Source organism: Centroberyx affinis, unplaced genomic scaffold (assembly GCF_046629955.1).
Source record: "Centroberyx affinis isolate AG114_WGS23_722 - 3 ecotype Tasmania unplaced genomic scaffold, CSIRO-AGI_Caff_v1 ptg001490l_1, whole genome shotgun sequence".
In the NCBI taxonomy this organism is placed as follows: domain Eukaryota; kingdom Metazoa; phylum Chordata; class Actinopteri; order Beryciformes; family Berycidae; genus Centroberyx; species Centroberyx affinis.
Window position 1 is genome coordinate 15,750 of NW_027279955.1, and position 20,445 is coordinate 36,194.

The 20,445-nt window shown below is 41.8% G+C and overlaps 1 protein-coding gene across 1 annotated transcript; it reads left to right on the plus strand.

Annotated features, from left to right (window-relative positions):
* On the plus strand, positions 1-17,739 carry LOC139650418 (interleukin-1 receptor-associated kinase 3-like). Its single transcript, XM_071527084.1, has 13 exons — positions 1-137; positions 1,287-1,493; positions 1,688-1,758; positions 2,315-2,360; positions 2,624-2,799; positions 3,691-3,755; positions 3,845-3,959; positions 5,231-5,349; positions 9,885-10,083; positions 10,592-10,654; positions 10,880-11,047; positions 15,042-15,612; positions 16,381-17,739. Exons 1-13 carry the CDS (start codon positions 20-22, stop codon positions 16,488-16,490), a joined length of 2,028 nt encoding a protein of 675 aa, XP_071383185.1. The 5' UTR covers positions 1-19; the 3' UTR covers positions 16,491-17,739.
* The last annotated feature ends 2,706 nt before the right edge of the window (positions 17,740-20,445 follow it).

Genomic DNA, 20,445 nt, shown 5'->3' on the forward strand with positions numbered 1-20,445 from the left:
GCTCGCAGCTGCTTTGTTGATGAACAGTGCCGTTATGGACTCCTCTACGTTCCTCTACGATGTCCCTCCGTTTATCATTGAAAAGTTTTGTAAAATCATGGATAGCGGGGATGACAGGTTCGGCTGGCGTGGACTGGGTGAGTTAAAAAACAGCTTCGGTCACGGTTACTGACTTTGGTCGAGTCGAGTTTCATAGAGATAGCCTATCCGTCGATGCCAACCACATCCGTGGGTAGTCTGTAGATAAGAATCTATATTCTGCTTTTAACTACACTTTGAAAAGGACTAAACATAGCATTAATGATAATAGACTAGATTTTTTCAACACAGCATATACATTATACTATATTTGAGTTACTTTTCAACACATGATAATGACAACACAGGCGCACACACAAAATACAGTGTAGGGCGTAATTTTATGCACTGAATGTACAACATATTAGGGACACTTACTCTTTTCCTGAAGTACACTGATGAGCTGAATCCAGGTAAAAGCCGTTATGCTTTATGGATTATACTCCAAATCTACTCCAAGCACAAAGGATGTAAACTGAAGCAGATGATAGAGGAGATAGAGGAGGATTTCCAGTATTGCAGACGATTGAGATGTGGATTGTGCAAAAGGGCCTCCAGCTCAATATCAGGAAGATGTCCCTAATATTTTGTACAGTCAGTGTCTAATCCTACTGTATTTTCTCTATTAACCTGTGAATCTATATCCGACTACATCTAATGTATTTTCTATTAACCTGTGAATCTATATCCGACTACATCTAATGTATTTTCTATTAACCTGTGAATCTATATCCTACTAAATATATCTACTGTCTTTTTGCTATTGACCAGTGAATCTATAGCCTACTGTATCTACTGTCTTTTCGCTATTGACCAGAGAATCTATATCAGTGGTTCTCAACGTGGGGTCCGGGGACCACCAGGGGTCCTTGAGGGGGTTCCAGGGGGGTCCCCGGCAAATGGATGAATTGTTAAACTTAAGCATTATTTCATTTACAAGAAGTTAACACAATTAGAGAATGTAGAAGAATGACTGTTTTGATCATAGTTTGACTGTTATCTCTCTACCTGCAATACAGATAGTCATGGAATTCTGGACAAATCATATCTAACAATAAAAATATTCTCAGATTTGGGTCCGAGAGACAAAATCTCATCAAATGGGGGTCCGTGGCCCTAATGTGGACTAAATTCGGGGTCCTTGATAGGGAAAAACGTTGAGAATTACTCATCTATATACTATATCTAATGTGTCTCCTCCTCTCCAGCCACCCGCATCGCCCCCAGCTGGTCGGAGGTGCGTCTGTCGGAGCGCTTGGAGGCGGCAGGCCGGAGTCCCACAAGGGAGCTGCTGTGGTCCTGGGCCCAGCAGAACACGAGGGTGCAGGACCTGCTCGGGGTGCTGCGGGACATGGGCCATCACAGGGCGCTGCAGCTCTTCCTGTCTGAAGGTCAATTAACCAATAAACCTCAAGGTCAGTTTACATAAAGTTACAGTTTGCACTCGCTTCATGGGCGTCGGCTCGGTACGCCCCTTACCTGCTTCCTCTTTTTGTGGTGCGTGTCTGACGTCAACAAACTGTGCTGATGCTGTTATCAGACTATATAGTTGCCATAATTTCTGCACATTGAATGCTCGTGAAAGACCTGGGCAATGTTTGTATTTCAGAGTCACCTTTGGCCTCCAGTGATGAATTGCCAAAGTTCACCAGGCAGATCTCGCCAGCTGAAGTGCACAAGGTAGAATAAAAACAGTTTGGTCACTCTATTAAAGGAATAGTTCACCCAAAAATGAAAATTCTGTCATCATCTGCTCACCCTCATGCCAAATGAAACACAGGTGAAATTTGTTAGTCCATATAACACACAGGGAGGTTGCCAGCACAACTTGGTAGCAGCCTTCTCCAAAACAACTGAAGTCAATGGGGACCTGTTCTTTAGACTTCCAAAACAAAAACAGCCAAACAATCACACTGTGAATAGAAAGACCTATACACCATTATTTGTTGCAAATCAATCAGCTGTAGTTAAGATTTGCACTAAATGATGGTGTAAATATACTGTAGGTCTTTCTGGAACTCTGAAGAACTGGTCCCCACTGACTTCAGTTGTTTTGGAGAAGGCTGCTATGGAGTTGGGCTGGCAACCTCCCTGTGTGTTATATGGACAAACTTCACCTGTGTTTCAACTGGCATGAGGGTGAGGAGATGATGACAGAATTTTCATTTTTGGGTGAACTATTCCTTTAATGTGTTGAGCGCTAAATGAAAATGATGTCTGTATTTTCTCTGGTAAGAAACTCCACCCAGATGAGAGTCCTTCAAGTCAAGCATTAAGTCCTGGTAAGTTGTCACATTTTCTCACCATGGGTCTCAAAAACTGAAAAGCCCTGAAATGGAATAATTCACATGTCATACGTTGTAGATGCTACACACACTGATGATCAGTAAAGAGGCATTTCCACTAGAATCTCCCCTTTGACTATGGTTGAAAACTTGTTTGTTGCCAAGTGTTGAAGTTTCACTTCACTTCGCACGCTGGGTTTTTAGGATGTGTGAATTAGTATGAATGTGTGGGTGCCTGCTGATCTGCCTGTGTTTTCCAGTTAACATTGCTGTCCTGACAATGGGAGGAAAACAGCCACCTAAGATCACTTTCCAAGATATTGTTGAAGGAACCAGAGATTTTCATCGTGAAATGAAAATCGCAGAGGGCCACTTCGCAGACTTATACAGAGCACAAACGGGAAATGAAACCTTTGCAGTGAAGCTATTTAAACAGGTATGCCAGGGCGGATTGCTAATTCCGGGATGGGGAAGTTAAAATACAGAAGTTGATTAAAGGAATAGTTCACCCAAAAATTATCTACACATCCTCATGCCAGCTGAAACACAGGTGAAGTTTCTTTGCCCACATAACACACAGGGAGGTTGCCATACATCCAAGTCTTTTGAAGCCATACATGACGGGAAGATACCTATATTTACACCATTATTTAGCGCAAATCTTCACTATAGCCATTGTATTCGGTTTAAATAATTAAATAATGGTGAAGTTTAACAATTCATCAATTTGCTGGGGACCCCCTGGAACCTCCTCAAGGACCCCTGGTGGTCCCCGGACCCCACGTTGAGCACCACTGCTCTAAAGAACTGACCCCACCGACTTCAATTGTTTTGGAGAAGGTTGCTATACAAACTTCACCTGTGCTTCAACTGGCATGAGGGCGAGTAGATAATGACAGAATTTAAATTTTTGGGTGAACTATTCCTTTAAGTGGAGGTAGACAACACTTGATTATTACTTTGTTGAATATTTAATTCTGATTGGCCAATGAACACATTTTGAGGACTGTTATCTCTGAATCATAGACTGCCATGGATGCTAGCTACAGAAATGTATGGTTACAGTTCTGTTACAGTGTATCTATGGATGTTAACTACAGATGTTGCTATGGGTACACTGCGGTACACTAAACCATTTTTTTTGGCAGAACCTTGCCAATTCCTTTAGCTTGAAATACAATTTTAAATCAATATTTTGTGTCAAAGGATTAACGTCTTTGGTATGTAGCTATGCAAAATTGATTCACTATATTGGGGTTTTATTTTGCCATAATGACCGGCTCCCTGTACATTATCCCTTATTTGTCACGTGTTTGTTGTCCTCCAGGTAAATAAGGCCTCCTGGAAGAAGCTGTGGGATATGTTCAGAACAGAGATGGAAGTCCATCATTTGTATGTATAATCCCTCTCTCCCAGAATGCCTATTCTATATTTATCTTGTAGTCCGTATCCAATATTTAATGTGTTGTGGTGTGTTGCAGGTACCAGCATCCAAACATCTTAGACTTGTTGGGTTGTTTCTCTGATAAGGGCCACTACTGTCTGGTCTATCCCTACCTACCCAATGGATCCCTCTACAACAAACTACACCATCAGGTAGACTACTACAGCTGCCTTCTATCTGTCTGTTGATTAGAAAATGTGTTTTTGTCTGTGATATGTTATACCTAGCCTGGGCAGAATACACATACATATAATACATATTACATATTCTAGAGTATCCCAGACAAGTTTCTGTTTATACAGTGATAGAAAATTACCATTGAAGCAATTTCCCTGAAATCTTACATTTCTGGGTGATTCTGCGTTTGTTAGAATTCCATTGTTAAACATAAATTCTGCAATTCCATCTGTGTTTACGGCATCACAGAAATTATAGGGCCTGTAACAACGCATTATGTAATAACATGACAAAATGTAATACATTTTCACTTCATTATGTAATAACACCCACATTTTGTAATACACAGCTTGAACGCAAGTTAAAACTGAACTGTTTTTATATTAGAAATCCACTGCAAATCAGTGTGTTGTTAGGCTGTATGCTGTGGATTTTCTTGGTTAAAGCAACTTCAAGTGTTTGTAGTTTAGATGTAGTTTAGTAGTTTCCAGATGTAAGCTATGGCCTGTTTTAAGTGAAGGACATGTTGGACACTCAGTGTTGTACAGTTTCTATGTCTCTATGAACCCTCAAGTACAGTTTCTATTAAGCTAAGGAATACAGTGACACTTAATGTAGTTTTGACCAATGAAAGATACTAATCTACTGAACTAATAGTATATTTTTAAAATGAATTTTGAGTCAGTATGATTCATGCTAGAATGCATAAAATAAACATTGTTGTTATAATATTATAACGATGTTTATGAATGAAGACATCCATTTTGGTTGGTTATTACATAATGCACCATATTATTACATTTTCATCAAAAAACAAGTGCAACTCCTGTATTTTGTAATAACCACCGCAATATGTAATAATTTATTACAAAATGCGGGGAAATTTATTACATATTGCGTTCAGGCTGTGTATTACAAAATGCAGCAGATTATTACAAAATGCGGGTGTTATTACATAATGAAGTGAAAATGTATTTCATTTTGTTGAGTTATTACATAATGCAGTGTTATTACATAATGCGTTGTTACAGGGCCCTATAGCAGAAGAGCATGGTTGTACTGGGCAGCTTCTAGGATCTCTAAAAGCAGTTTGTATATCCATTAAATGGCCTTTCTGGTGAATGGGCAAAAGATCCCCACTTGATGTCAGTTCCACTTTCCCAGGGCTTTTAATTTGGACTGACCACATAGTTCAGTTATTTTCATCCATTTAGAAGTCCATCTAGCATGTCGTGTTATTCTACAGGGTGGTGAGCGTCCTCTCTCCTGGCCGGAGCGTCTCAACATCATCAAGGGTACTGCGAAGGCCTTGCATCACCTCCATGAAGCCCAGCCCAGCCCAGTCATCTGTGGCAACATCTCCAGGTACTACCCAGCAAAACACACACGTGTGCGGACAAAGCTCTTGTTGACTGAAGTGCTGAGTTTGCAAGGGCGCAGGGGTGCAGGACTGCATTAAAGGGGTGAGCGGGACGGGCCTTGTCAACTCACTCGTTGCCGTGGATACCACCGAGGCGAAATCTGAAACAGGAAGCAGTCAGCTAACGTACATAGAAAAAGTACATCACTTCAAGGATAGGCCCAATATGTAACTTTTCCGCATTCAAATGTCTAAAAACGACTAGACCTATGTTATATATTTTGTTGAGTTATGTACTTACATTATCCCAAATGTTTCCAACAATTTTCAAACCTAGAGAAACCCGTAATTTTAATCAAGGTGCATTTCATTTGGTCGCCTGTCAATGGCATCAGATCCCATTTACCCCCTCTACTATGTGTCAGCATTGTGGTTGTCCTCCAGAAGCTCTGTCATAAATTGACTTTTCATCTAGTTTTAAGCCACATTTTTACGATAAATTTTTTAGATCTTGGTCGTTTTTAACTATATCTTTTAACCGGATGAAGGATTTTAGTCTTTGGACGTCTGGATCTGAAGTTATCAGAGAAACAAGCTGAGCAAACGTTATTCGGTGTTTTTACCGGTTTTAATCACCGGGTCCGTTTGTTTTGGAGAGGAGGAGACCTCTGCGGATAATTCGGCTCCCGGTAAAAACCTCCTGAACGATGAACACTGAAGGAATCCTAACCGGGAGAAGCTGACTGCAGAGCACCGTCTGTCTGAGAGAAACCGTACGGCAATGGTGGTTGTTTAACAATGAAAACAACAACTCCCATGATCCCACGCTACTTCACGACGTCATCAAACTCCGTCTTTTGTTATTGTTTTGATTGAGAGACCACTAGCGGCAGAAATTTACATATTGTGTGTTTAAATTGTCACGTCCAGAGTTGGTTTTGTGGTTGAGACTGAAACACCTAGCAATATATTACTATCAAGTATCTAATGAGTCATGCATCAGTCATACTGCATCTGGAACTGAGATATTGGAGCTTTCTTCAAGAAGGAAAACCACCAGTGCTTTGAGGGATAAAGGAAGTGGAAATCCAAACCAACCAAAAAGGGTAAAAGATGACTGAGCAGACCAGATAACTTTTTTCCATTGCTCAGCGCTAGAAGTTTTGTGCTCCTTACACTGCGTTATGCATCTTTGAGACAAGTGGTTTCTGAATGTAAGCCCTGCCATAAATACTAGCTTTGTGAAGCTTGTGCTGAGACTGTGTCAGAGGTGTCTGTGGTAATTGACACTTGGCTTTGTGGTGGTTAGCTACTACCCTGTTATGTCTCTGTTGTGACAACCCAGGGGACTAAAGAGGCAAGGTTCACAATAAAATAAGGAACTAGAAGGGCACTCTGAGAGCGCAGACCTCCGCCAAGGTTTGTGCTATTATTGCTTGTTCGTGAGTCGGATCTGGATCCGCTCCAAAATGTAATAGGTTCTTCCTTGGCCCATGCTACACCCTTCCACGAAGTTTCATGAAAATCGGGCCAGTAGTTTTTCCGTAATCCTGCTAACAGACAAACAAACAAACGGCACTGAAAACATGACAGGGACAGTTGATGGGAAAAACAGAAAGTGTCTAATTAAGGTTGCAGGGAAGTAGTGGGGATGGGTTAAAACTAAAGAAGACTCCTCGCTGTGGGAGTGCTCCAGTGTCTGCCTGCAGAGAGAGAGTGGGGAGCCTATATATTATATTTGTGGAGGCAACATCTGTTACACTAGGGAGCAGTTATTCTCCCTCATTCCCTTATTTTTCCTCTCTTCCACAAATTGTGTATCCCAGAATCCCTTAGGTCGCTGAATCCACGCTGAATGTAACAGAACGATGGCTCATAGAAACTGTGCATATCCTATGTAAGCTGATTTGGCATTCCAGTTTTGATATAGTTTCTGTGTTGCAATTTTTCATAATGCTGCACCATTCAAATGTGGGCAGTTTTATGTATTTCAATAACACAATATCCTCAAAAAGGCTTTATCTGACTTATATAGACCAAACAATTTTAGCCGCATTTTTGCTCAGTGTTCCTCAATCTGTGTACTGCGCTAATGATGCGATGCAGGAGTCTTTATTTATGGTCTATAGGCAGCGCTGCATATCTCCAATATGTAAACTAAACTGAAAACATAAACTGCAACTATGGCAACAGCTGGCTGGTGGTGTGCAGAGCCATTGAGATAGAAAGAGTTGTGTCAACTCCATTCACTTCATCAGGCCAATTATTAACGATGGTTGATTTCTGATTGATAAATTAAATTACTATAGTTGTTTATGCCAGTATATGTGAAGATGTAAATGTACCATATTGTCCTCCTTGTTATTTTAATTGTATGTTAATGGGATAGAACATTCAGACTTGTAAATTACTTATTCTAGTCCTGTCAAGTCTTTGTCTAAGACTCTTGCCATAGACTTACACCTGAGTAAGAGAGTACATTTTTTATGTACTCGTGCTCTATGTGCATTGATGCACCTCAATAGTTACATATGAGTCACTGGTGCCTTCCTGTAGGTCTAGGGCCTTTAGGTCATAAACTGAATAGACCGCTCACAAGTAACTCAATGACAGCACACTGAGCATCATTCACTGCCCCCTACTGTTGTCAGTTGTTACTGGATTCACAACACTTGAATGGACTATCTGGATGGATTGATATTCAATTCATACCTTCTGGTGATATTATCTGAAAATTCGGCTACATTAGGATGTGACACAGTGAATAGTGAATAATATCATTGACTAGTAAAAGCGCCAAGCCTCAATCACTCTAATCTTCTAATTTGAGGTCATTTCTACCATAATATGAAATAGTAAATATTACAGACATCTAACTTGTCAGTTTGCAATACTGTAAAACAGCTGTCATATTGTTTATTATACCCAAAGTCACTGTTGTCAGCACTGTTCCCTATAGAAAACAATGGATTCAAACGGGAACTACATGAACCACGTGACCGTCATGTGACCGTCCATATGTTTGACCTTCCGTTGACGCAACTCTGTTGTTGGCGTGCCATGTCAACAGGAAGTAATAGAAAGATAGAGGGAAGTGCGTCCTAGAGCTGTTGCTGCAATTCATACCCCCTCTCGACTACCTTCGTACTCATCCACATATAAATCCAGATGTAAATGCACCCAAGACGCATTGGGGATGGATTCAAATCCGATTGCTTAAACCACCTCAGGAGGTTGTTTGACAGTCATTGTGGTTGCAAGTTTGCCAAGTGTAAATGGAAATGTTTCTCCAAGCCACATACATAATCTCTACCCCCCCCCCTGCCCCCCCCCCAACACCGTCAGGCTATACATGAAAACCTCTACCATCGGTTGGATATGAATGAGACTCACGGTACAAATGAAACCAAATGTTTACTGTCATTGTGGATGGAATTTGCATATTGCAAGGGAAAACACAGGGGGAACTGTTTTCTATGTGGCTGCTAAAGATGCCCTTTTGATACAAGGCGTAAATGAGCTAACTGTTCCTCTCTGCTGATGCAGTTTGTCTTTGTTTCGCATATGTCGTCACGGTTCTTCAGTGTTCCTCTTTACACATTAAAGGAATAGTTCATTCAAAAATGAAAATTCAGTCATTATCTACTCACCCCCATTTGAATCGAAACTCAAACTCAAGTTTGTTAGTCCATAAAACAGTCCCGGAGCTTTCCAGCACAAAGTCGTTGCAGCGTTCTCAAAAAAAACGTAAGTCGTTACGGACCTATCTTTAGAGCTCCAAACAGAGCAGAAAATATCCATAAAACTACTCTATACTCCATACTTGCTATTTTATGGACTAACAAACTTTTCGAGTTTCGATTCATATGGCGGTGAGTAGATAATGACTGAATTAAATTTTTTGCGTGAACTATTCCTTTAAATCATTTCACAGTTTTTTTTGACTGATGTTCTATGTCTGAGATCTTTTGGTTGCCTCATGTTGCTATGAAACCGCACGTATAAATGTGTTGATTGTCATAACCTCTTTTTTTTTTATAAAGATTTTTTTTTTGGCATTTTTCCCTTTATTACACAGTTCAAAGTAGAGAGAGAGAGAGAGAGAGGGGGATGACATGCGCTAAGGCACCACTCAGGATGCTGTGGCCACATGGCACATGCCCCAAACTGGTATTCAACTTAATGTGACTGGCCTTGTGGCTGCCTTTGTGATTGTGATTTAGTTACTCCAAAGTAAAAGTCCACCTCTTATACATCAGCCTCTTTTACATCCCTATCCAGCCAGAACCTTCACCCCTGTGTCTCCTCTGGTTTGTGTCCCGCTCAGCCTTCCTGCTGTCTCAAAGAAAAAAATATCCCTTTCTTTTTTTTTTTTTTTAAATAAATGTTCACTGGGCACCCTGGAGGCTCAGTATTTAGCAATACCCTAGGTTCAAATCTGTCCTGAGACCTCTGTTACATATCATCCCTTTCTCTCATCTTCCCTACTGTCAAGTACAAAAAAAATCCCCAAATTAGTCTCTATGGCTTCTTTGCACAGTGCTAACATACTCCTGGATGAGGGCCTACAGCCGAAGCTGTCTGACTTTGGGTTGGCTCGTCTCCGGCCTCATTCAGCCAATCAGAGCTGTACCATCACCCTGGATACGAGCTCCCACAGCAACCTGGGATACCTGCCCGAGGAGTACATCCGAGATGGCAAGCTGTCCTTTAGCCTGGATGTTTACAGCTTTGGAATGGTGAATTGAAATAAGTTAATATGACTTTAGATGAAACTTTATAGATCTCTGTGGGGAAATTGGGTTGATGCAGCAGCAAATATTAATAGGATACAGCAGGGAAAAGAAAATATGCAAAAAAAAGTAGAAAATGAGCAATAAGAGCAATGAAAACAATAAAAATCAACAAAAGCAATACAAAGAGTATATAGCCTATTTATATAAGCATATGCTGCTGACAAGTCCAACATATTAAGTAGACTGTGTGAGTAAGAAATATGGGAAAGACTATGGATAACTTACATGTATGGGTTCACTTACTGTTACTGTATGTACAGATGTTACTAATAGGCTTGATTGCTTGTATGAATATAGAGTACTATGTATGAAATATATGCTGTATATATAAATATGCATAATATGCAAATATGTATTAACAAAATACTATAAAAATATGAATAGATCAATTTGAGAGACAACATTTTCACACTTTTTTCATTCCCATTAATTACATTTTGTTTGCTCTCAGCTTATAATGGAAATAGTCACAGGACGCAAAGTTATAGAGGAGACACCAAAACATACATTGCTGGTGAGTCATCAATGCTACACACAATAATACTGTAGTTGAAACGATAACCTCATGTTATTTAATGTAGTACGATAAGATAGGATAAGATAAGATATCACTTTATTAATCCCCTCGGGGAAATTCGAGAAAAAGTACATACTTAACCATATGCTCTCTCTCTTTCTCGTATTTTGTCTGTCTGTCTGTCTGTCTGTCTGTCTGTCTGTCTGTCTGTCTCTCTATCAGAGGGATGTGCTGGCTGCTGAGGTGGAGGATAACGGCGGTAAGAATTCATGTCTGCGGTTTGTGGATGCAGCGGCTGGCCAGTGGCCAGCTGCTGTGGCCCTCAGCCTGCTGGGCCTGGCCATAGACAGCACCGCTAGCCGCCACCGCACAAGACCCAACATGAAGACCGTGAGTTAGCCTGGGAATAAACCAGTGAACTATTCCAGTACCAGCCCTGCTATATACTGTGGCCCATATTCATAAAATTCAGCAGTAGCAGCGTTGTGCAGCGCAAAATCTGTGGCACAGTAATTTTCCAAAGGCTATGAGGGAAGTGAATGCTGGACTGGTATAGTACCTAGTTCATAGAACCATGGTTCGCTTCAGGGACTATGCTAGTCACTCTGTTGGGAGACAATACTAGAGTAGCTGCTGAGCCAGATTGAGTCAAAAGTTCAAGATTAGACACCTTGCCATCTCTGAAGAGAGGAAATGGTTTTAAAACGGTGTTTTAAAACGAAAACGATCTCTCTCCACACGAGCGTTTCAGAAATAATCTCTGTCCATACTAACACATATCACATGACCATTCATGTACACTGGGCATGTGCGTGCCGGTGTAAACAGGAAGCAGATTGTCTACTCTGTGGTTGGTTGCTTAGTTGCAGAAAATACTACGGAGGGAGAACAGCAATGGCGAAAAGTAGGGCTGATAACGCCGCTGGACACGAGAATTGTTGCAAATCGCTCGAATAATAGCTTGCCTCCTGCACATGTAGGCAGTAGTAGCATAAAATGCAGAATTTAACTGCACAACAGCTGCTAGCATAGACAACATGGTCAGCAACGCCTGTAATTTGTTATCCATGTTGAATTAACCACTGGTAGTCAAGGCTGATGTTGTTTGTTTTCTTCCGGAAAAGGGTCATGTGATAGGGGCGTGACGAATCAGGGAAGGACATGTCATGACTGATAAGACCCAATCAGGGAGCGAATGTGGGCGTCTGTGTCATCGTTTTCAAAAGTCTCCTTTCCGCCCGTCCAGACTAAAACGCAATCCCGGAGTTTTCGAACTAAAACGGGGTCAGCAACGTTTTCAAAAGTCTCCGTTTTAGGGGTCCGAAAACACCGGAGTAGTGAGGACGCTAGGCGTATACGTAGCAAAAGTTATGCGTTTTAAAACGAAAACGTATTAGTGTGGATGTGGCCTAAGAGGGGTAGCAACATTCACACAGGTACCTGGAAACATCCAACTGGCAGCCATACAGATGTCAGACAGAGATACTCCCCTTGTGGAGTGTGCCACCACTGAGGAGGGTAGGGACAGTCCAGCTGAGCCATGCTAGTGTGATGGCAGCAACAATCCAATGTGATAGTCATTGTTTTGAGAGAGGCCTCACAAGATATAGAGGAGGAGGGGGAGAAAGCTGTTAGCACCAGTTCCCTGTTCACATGGCTAGAGGGTAAAATGTTAGGCAGAAGTGAAGGGTTAGGCCTGAGCCAGTGACGTTTCAGCCATCTTGGGGCTGTAAGAGCTGATGGCAGGCCTCCCAGACATTGTCCAGGACTGCTGGGATCAGGGGAAAAAGCAGGAAGGCGTATAGTCTTGTTCTTAGCCACTCATGTGCTAGTGCATCCAGACCGAATGGCCGAATGGTAGACTGGTCATCGAAAACCAGTAGGGGGCAATGAGTGTTCTGCCTGATTGAGAAAAAGTCCACCTGGGCTTCTCCAGATATCTCCCAGTGCAGGGATATGACCTCCATTCTCCCTCCAGTGGGTCGTCCCTGGACAGCATATCAACCGCAATGTTCAGGGCTCCTGGGACATGCACAGCTTGCAGAGAGGCTAGATTCCTCTCTGACCATAGCAGAAGAATGTATTGCCGCTTTTCCACCGCATGGTACCGGCTCAACTCGCCTCGCCTCGACTCCACTCTACTCGCTTTTGGTAGTACCACTTGGTTTTCCACTGCAGATAGTACCCCCTTCACGTCACCTTTTGGTATCGCCTCAGCTCGCTTGGAACCTGGGCAAGTACCAGGTAATATGGTACCTGGTACCTGGTACTTGCCCAATGGAAAACCAAAAAAGGCGAGTAGAGTCGAGGCGAGTTGAGCCGGTACCATGCGGTGGAAAAGCGGCATATGTTACCATGTGGAGGCAGTGTGAGCCCAAGCCCCCTTGGTGGTTTATATAGCACACTCTGAAGTGCTAACTGGACTGCTCTGAATTCCAGAATGTTTATATGACACCTGACCCAGGTGGGATCCCACGTCCTTCCGACTGGGCACTGTGTCTAGGCAAACTCCCTGAGACAGTCCACGTTCCTCCAGATTTTTGAGTGCACTCCTTAACTACGCTCCTGGACACAGACAGAAGGCAATGTCTGTGTTCCTTGGGGTTTAGACCATGGGCATTGAACCACCTTTGAAGTGGTCTCAAATGTAGCAGACCTAACGGGACTAACAGTAAGGCTGCCAAGAGGAGACCCATCAAACGTTGACATATGAGCGCTGTTTTGGTCTTGAATGAAGTGGCTGATGTGACATCTTGCCTTCTGGGCACGCTCCTCTGTAAGTTGTGCTTTCATCAGGAAGGAGTCAGTATGCATGCCCACAAAGACCTGAGAGGGGACCAGCTGACTTTTCTGAGGATTTAGTGTGAGGCCTAGCTCCTGTATGTGTTTCACGAGAAGGACTGTGTCTGTTGCAGCCCGATATGGTGAGGCACATAGAAGCCAGTCATCAAGATAATCTAACATTGTTATTCCCTGCGTTAGAGGGGTCAGGGCTGCATCAACACATTTTGTTAATGTCCTCGGAACTAGGGATAGGCCAAATGGTAGGACATTGTATTCCTAGGCTACGCTGTCAAAGGAAAAGCACAGGTACTTCTGGTGTACAGGGTGATCAGGCCGATGGAAATATGGTCCCCGACCTCAGATCGCACAGCGAGAGGCAAGTGCTGCCAGCTCACGAGCTAGCAAACAAGCCAGCTAGACAAGAGACAATACAATTAGGCTTAATTGTATTGTCTCTTGTCTAGCTGGCTTGTTTGCTAGCTTGCGAAGATGGTGATCAACCACTTCATGCCACTGTAGCATGCTGTTGACCTGTAAAAAAAACAGTTCAACAAGACACTCAGAGCACTCCCCAAGCGTTAATGTTAATCGCTCACCTGCTGTATTCAGCCGAGGGAAGGAAAGAGGTTTGTATGTACTGTGGTGCGCCTAGGTACTTAAAGGGGGGAGGGGCACACCACACATCAGAAAAGCAAAGAAAGACAAAGTTCTTCGCCAGCAGAGCTCCATATATTAAAGGAATAGTTCACCTAAAAATTTGAATTTGGTCATTGTCTCCTCATGCCAGTACAAACTCAGATGAGTGTTTTTTCTTCATTCAACTTACCAGGAGTTCATCAGGCTCACTGCCGGAGAAGCTGTCTTCCAAACAATTCCCGTAAATGGAGGCCAGTCCTTTAGGCTTCAAAAAGGGCAAAAATGTCCAGAAATGCTCTCCATACAGCTCGTGCAGCATAATCCAAGTCTTCTGAGGGCATGCGATCGTTTGCAACGAAATTTGATCAATTATTTAATATGAATCGAGTCTTCATTGTATTCAGCTTCTGCGTTCCTAAACCTTACGAGATCATGCGGCCAGGAGTCGCGCTCTGTGGCACACACCCAGGTTAGTTTTGGTTTATCTAGGTGGCCTCGCGAGGTTTGGGAACACTACAAACATTAAGTATATTAAGTACTCTCTCTGATACAATAAATCAACAAATCAAATGGTGCTGTAAAGAACTCTTAAAGAACAAATGAAATGTTCCAAACCAGCAGCATTAAAAGAACTTTCTAAGAACCACTCTGGGTTCTTTATTCTGATTTACCAGTTTTTTATTTTAACAAATCAGAGGATTATTTGAGTCATTACAGTTCTATACAGAACCATTACCTTCAAAGAACCCTGGAACAACCCTCCTTTTTCTGGGTGGAGCACTGCACTGTTACATGATGGCTCTATGGTCACAGGAACTGCACTAAGATCTAGATGTTGTCCTCCTTATTTTTGGTTGCTTGTAATTTTTGCAGATCTCTGAATCGAACCTTATTCTACTATCATAGGAAGTCACCCTGGAGAATAGATAAATGCCATAAATCTAAATTTAAAAAATCTCCCCAGGTACTGCAGGTATTAAGTCAGCTGCTTCCCCTGCCCAGCTGCCCACCTGGCGACCAACCCCACAGTCTGGATGATGGAGCCTTCCCCAACGCCCCACCCCACAGTCTGGATGATGGAGCCCTGCCCAGCGCCCGACCTCACAGTCTGGATGATGGAGCTCTGTCCAACGCCCGACCTCACAGTCTGGATGATGGAGCTCTGTCCAACGCCCGACCCCACAGCCTACATGATGGAACTCTGTCCAGTGCCCGACCCCACACTCTGGATGATGGAATCTTGCCCAACGCCCGGCCGAGCCCCTCACCCTCCATACCTGTAGAGGATGATGAGCAGTACAGCTCCCCTGTCCGTTACCCCCCAGCCCCTCCGGGCCAGGCAACGCCCTGCGAATGCAGCCAGTCGGAGGTGACCTTCCTGAGCAGCTCTTTGGATCCACAGGGTGAGGCAGCAGGACTAGACCTGTACAGCAGCTGGCCTGTACAGTGCAGCTGCTCGGCCGAGGCAGCCGGACAGACCTGTGAGGACTGCAGGGCTAACGGCTTCACCCCCAACCACTCAGACACACTCCATAGTGAGTTTTCTTCAGATATGTAGCTTTAGAGAAGCATAATCTCTCTCTGTTTCCACATTAGTTGTTCTCCATCATCCTTCACCATCATTCACATGTTTGTTGTTTGTTGATATCCCAAACACCACTGACCAGATGTTGATGAAACTTGCTACATGCATCCAGCTATCCTTACAAATTACTGATTGGCCTAATAGGGGCGCTATAATTGAAGGTCCAATTTTTAACTCAAACAATATCTCAGACACCACTGGTCTGATTTAGCTAAAACTGGAGGGATGATACATTTTAGCACTGATTGGCCTGATGAAGGCGCTATTATTAAAGGTCAAAATTTCAAACTTTGAAAGGCTATAACTGCTATACCACCAGTCTGATCTTGGCAAAAGTTTGCGGGATGATGCATCTGGTTATGGATTGGATACAGAGTTCATACTAATACTTCCCATGTGTTATGCGAAGACAAGTATTTTGACACAAAAATATTTGCAAAGTTTGCATTACTTAGCGTAACTGGTTATGTATATCATGGTGATTATGGCGGGCTCTGATTAGAATAATTGTCATGCACTCACATTGTGTTTGTAATGCTCTTATAATAATTGTTTAAAATAGTAATACTACTAAATAGCAGTACTAGGAATAGTGTTTCCTCATCAACTTCATGTCTTGGTCTGTATATCATGTTAGCATGGTCGGTATAACATGTTTAACATTTAACACGTGTTAGCCTATTTCAAGTCATTAGTTGTTGTGTTTTGTGTGTTTCAGCTGATATCAGTGTGGTGGAAAACCCAGCGAAGGAGAGACTGAGGACCAAGCTCAGTCTGTACAACAAAGGCCTGATCCAGACAGAGGAACTCCTCTCTATGACGGGATAGCAGCAGAGAGCAAGGACTGGTGAAACCAACGTCCTGTTCTACAAGCCTGACATCATACTATACAAGAGAATACTGTGAGCTGTCAAGTGTCAGACAGATTGAGATGATAGCGGTCTGTGGATAGACGTATCGTGTGATAATTCTCGGTAGATTTGCTCATTTTCAAAAGAGCTTTATCAGTTATGTAAATGTTTTTTATTTTATTTATGATGTGTTTCACAATGCCACAGTGTTCTAGATAATCTCAGATATCTTACTAGCTTTCAAGTAAGCCTTAAGGCTTCAAGGCGTGAACAGAATATGCAGACATGTGGAAATGTATTCTGTTTAAGGGATAGATTCACATTTTAAATTGGATTATGTTATTTATCTTGCCAGTTACTGGAGTTTCATTGAAAAAATGAATTGGAAACTTAACTTGAAGTGGTCATCACAGCATTTCAGTGGTTATCACTGTAGCTAGAAAGGTTGTGGGTTTGATTCCCTGTCCTTTCTATGTGGAGTTTGCATGTTCTCTGTGTTCTCCTTGGTTTCCTTCCACAGTCAGGTGGATTGACTCTAAATTGCCCATAGGTTTTCAATGGGAGTGTCTATCTATCTGTGTTAGTTCTGTGATGGAGCCAGTGAGGCTGAATGCATGCTGGGATAAGCTCCAGTGAATGAATGAATGAATGAATAATTAAAGTGGCGCTCATAAGGCATTGTAAGTGCATAATAAGCACATTGTCAGTGCTTTGATGATGATTATTATAATCACAGCATGATATAGTGTACACAAGTTGCCAAAATGTAGGCAATTGAGTACTTTATGGGGCAACTGTATAGTTAATGACCTGATATAACATTTTGCCTGATGATTATATTGTGAAATCTCTGCTTATGATGGGACTATAATTTGTTCATAATTCATTGCAACGCACTTGAAGTTAAGTACATCGTACCAATACATCATTAGCTTCGTGCCACTATATGTGAAGATTTTAACGTTAAAGCTGAATGGCAGACCTTCCCACCAGTATTTGAACGCAACACACATTTGTGGATCGGAGGATGAATCTCTGCCTGAATCTGAAAACCAGTGCAACCGAATCCCCCTGTCAGGTGATTTGTGATTGTAGATTTGACAACCTGTAAATACATGAATGCAAATAAAAAACAAAAACGTTTTTGACGTAAATACGCACATGAAGCACTTCCATGAAATTTTTATTATATTAATATATAACTTTGGAAAAATAAACTTACAACTTGGAACTATATATGTGGAATTGTTTGACATTTATTCAACTTGGGTGGTTCATGTGTTGGCATGACTGAAAACATGCTGCAGCTTGATGGAGTGTTGGGTTATATAGTGCTGCATCTCCTCTGCTTTGACTGGGGCACTTGACAACACTATGTTTTATCCAGAGGGATAATGAGTCAGCAGGGAGAGCTTGGTGTCTAACTGTTAATCACCACAACACTGACTGTGGAGATTTGATCCTGAAATCTTCAATTTACAAGACAAGTCTGTTTACCATTCTCTAACCTCTGGACCATCTGACCTCCTCTGACACTAGGCTTCACCTGATCATTTCTTGTTGAATGAAATCCACCTTGTCAGCTGGTTGAAATAATATATTATTATATTAAGACTGTCTAGACTCTCTGAAACCTCTGGACAGTACTATACTTTACAATTAGGACATTTAGCGGACACTCTACAGCAATGTAAAAATACTCCATTACAAGTAAAAGTCCTGCATGAAAAATCCTACTTAAGTAAAAGTACATAAGTATTAGCAGCAAAATGTAGTTAAAGTATTAAAGTAAAAGTAGTGGTTTGGTCCCTCTGACTGATATTTTATTATATATGACATCATTAGATTATTAATACTGAAGCATCAGTGTGTAAGCAGCATGTTACTGTTGTAGCTGCTGGAGGTGGAGCTAGTTTTAACTACTTTATATACAGTTAGCTAGTTTAGTCCAGTGGTTCCCAACCCAGGGGTCGGGCCCCTCCAAAGGGTCACCAGATAAATCTGAGGGGTCGTGAGATGATTAATGGGAGAGGAAAGAAGGAAAAACAAAGTTCTGATACACAAATCTGTTTTCAGTTTTTGGACTTTTTCTCTAATCTTTGATTTTTGCTGAAATATTGGATCATTTGAACATTTATTGAAATGAAACCATGTGAGGTTTAGAGGGAAAAATCACCATTTGGTGGAGCTGTTAACAACTCATAGACATCTGAAATGTGACCCGACTACACACTGCTTTTTGTAAGATCCTTTACTTTTGTACGTCAAAAGCCAAAAAGGTTGGAAACCACTGGTTTCATCTTTAACAATGTGTTGTATTTGAAAAGCTTGTTATATTATCCATTGTGTCAAATCTCCATCTGAAAAGTAACTAAAGCTGTCAAATAAATGTAGTGGAGTAGAAAGTACAATATTTCCCTCTGAAATGTAGTGGAGTGGAAGTATAAAGTAGCATCAAATGGAAATACTCAAGTAAAGTACAAGTATCTCAAAATTGTACTTCAGTACAGTACTTGAGTAAATGTACTTAGTTACTTTCCTCCACTGTGTGTGTGTGTGTGTGTGCGTGCGTGTGTGTGTCTGGGACAGATAAGAGAATCATGTGAGAGACCGGCAGGGATCGGGAGGACGGGAGAAATAGTGGGAGGGTGTGAAAGTTGGCAAAGTGAGAACATGCCTCGACATGTCTGAGTAGGGCCTACAGTAGAGAAAAAAGACAGAAAGTGTAAACAGGATGTGAGAGAGAAACAATAGCCGCCCAGACTGGACGGCCGACATCCCTGCAGCCCCAATTTGTGATTTAGAGTGATAAGACAGCTGAAGACATTTAAAACATCAAAACACCACTCAGAAGCAACCAAGCAGTTGAGAATACACTGGAAATCTGAAGTGCATCGACCACCATGTATTTCATAGTTCCTGCTCTAATAAACTGATGTCACTCCCCTCCACTCATGAGCGTTCATGTGCGTTTGAAATTCATAATGAAAAGCAAAAATATATTAAAAGAGTATTGAAGAGAGTCATAGTACGTAGTAAGTTTAACTAAACTAGCCACAAGAAGGAAAATCACTTCCGGTAGAATTTCTTAGCCTTCAAAATAAATGTCTTGATGTTTTAACAAAATGGTATTTCTCTTGTTGATAATAAATAAACACGTTAATCACAGAACCCCCTCCAAGAAACTGTGATAGTGACAATGCAGATGCGGTTGATGCATTAATTCACACAGAAAGAGGAAAAAAGTTTGTGCCTTCTTGAAATGGGCGTGAAATTGAATCTACAGGAGAGGGATAAGAAAATGTATCGAAGAAACCTATCGTCATTGTAAGTGTGGGGGCTGTTACTTCTTGTATCAAGAACTCTATCAGTGAATTAAGTATACAATTAGACTACTTCAATCACAATTTGGTTTTTGGTGGTGGGGTTATTCTTTAGTTAGCTTATTTAGGATTAGCCCAATTGTAAACCGCAGGTTTTTAAATTTAAGAATTTATTTTTTTTGCTCTACATTGTTATTTCAAATTTATTTGACATGTTCAATTCCAAATTCTATGAAAAGTACTCTGTTATATCAACGTGACAAGGAAATTATATTATTAATAAGACTGCATGCCCCCTACCTTTCTATTTGTTATGCCACCTCAGCATCGTCCTTTTAAAAAATTTGCTACATTATTGATTATTAGTTACAGAGATTTCACGATTCACAACTGTGTTTTTAGTGGCAGCCTCTAGGGGCTTTTATTTTGAAAAGGAAATGCGCACCGGCGACAAAACAGGTTTTAGGCTGGTTCCACTGTCCGACCCTCCTCCCCATTTCGGCCACCATATTCTCAGGGTGCGTCTGCGTTTCTTGTACTGACGTAGCGGACGTAGCCGGTGGGGGCATCTCTTCATGCATCTCTTGTAGCGAGTCTGCAGGCGCCATA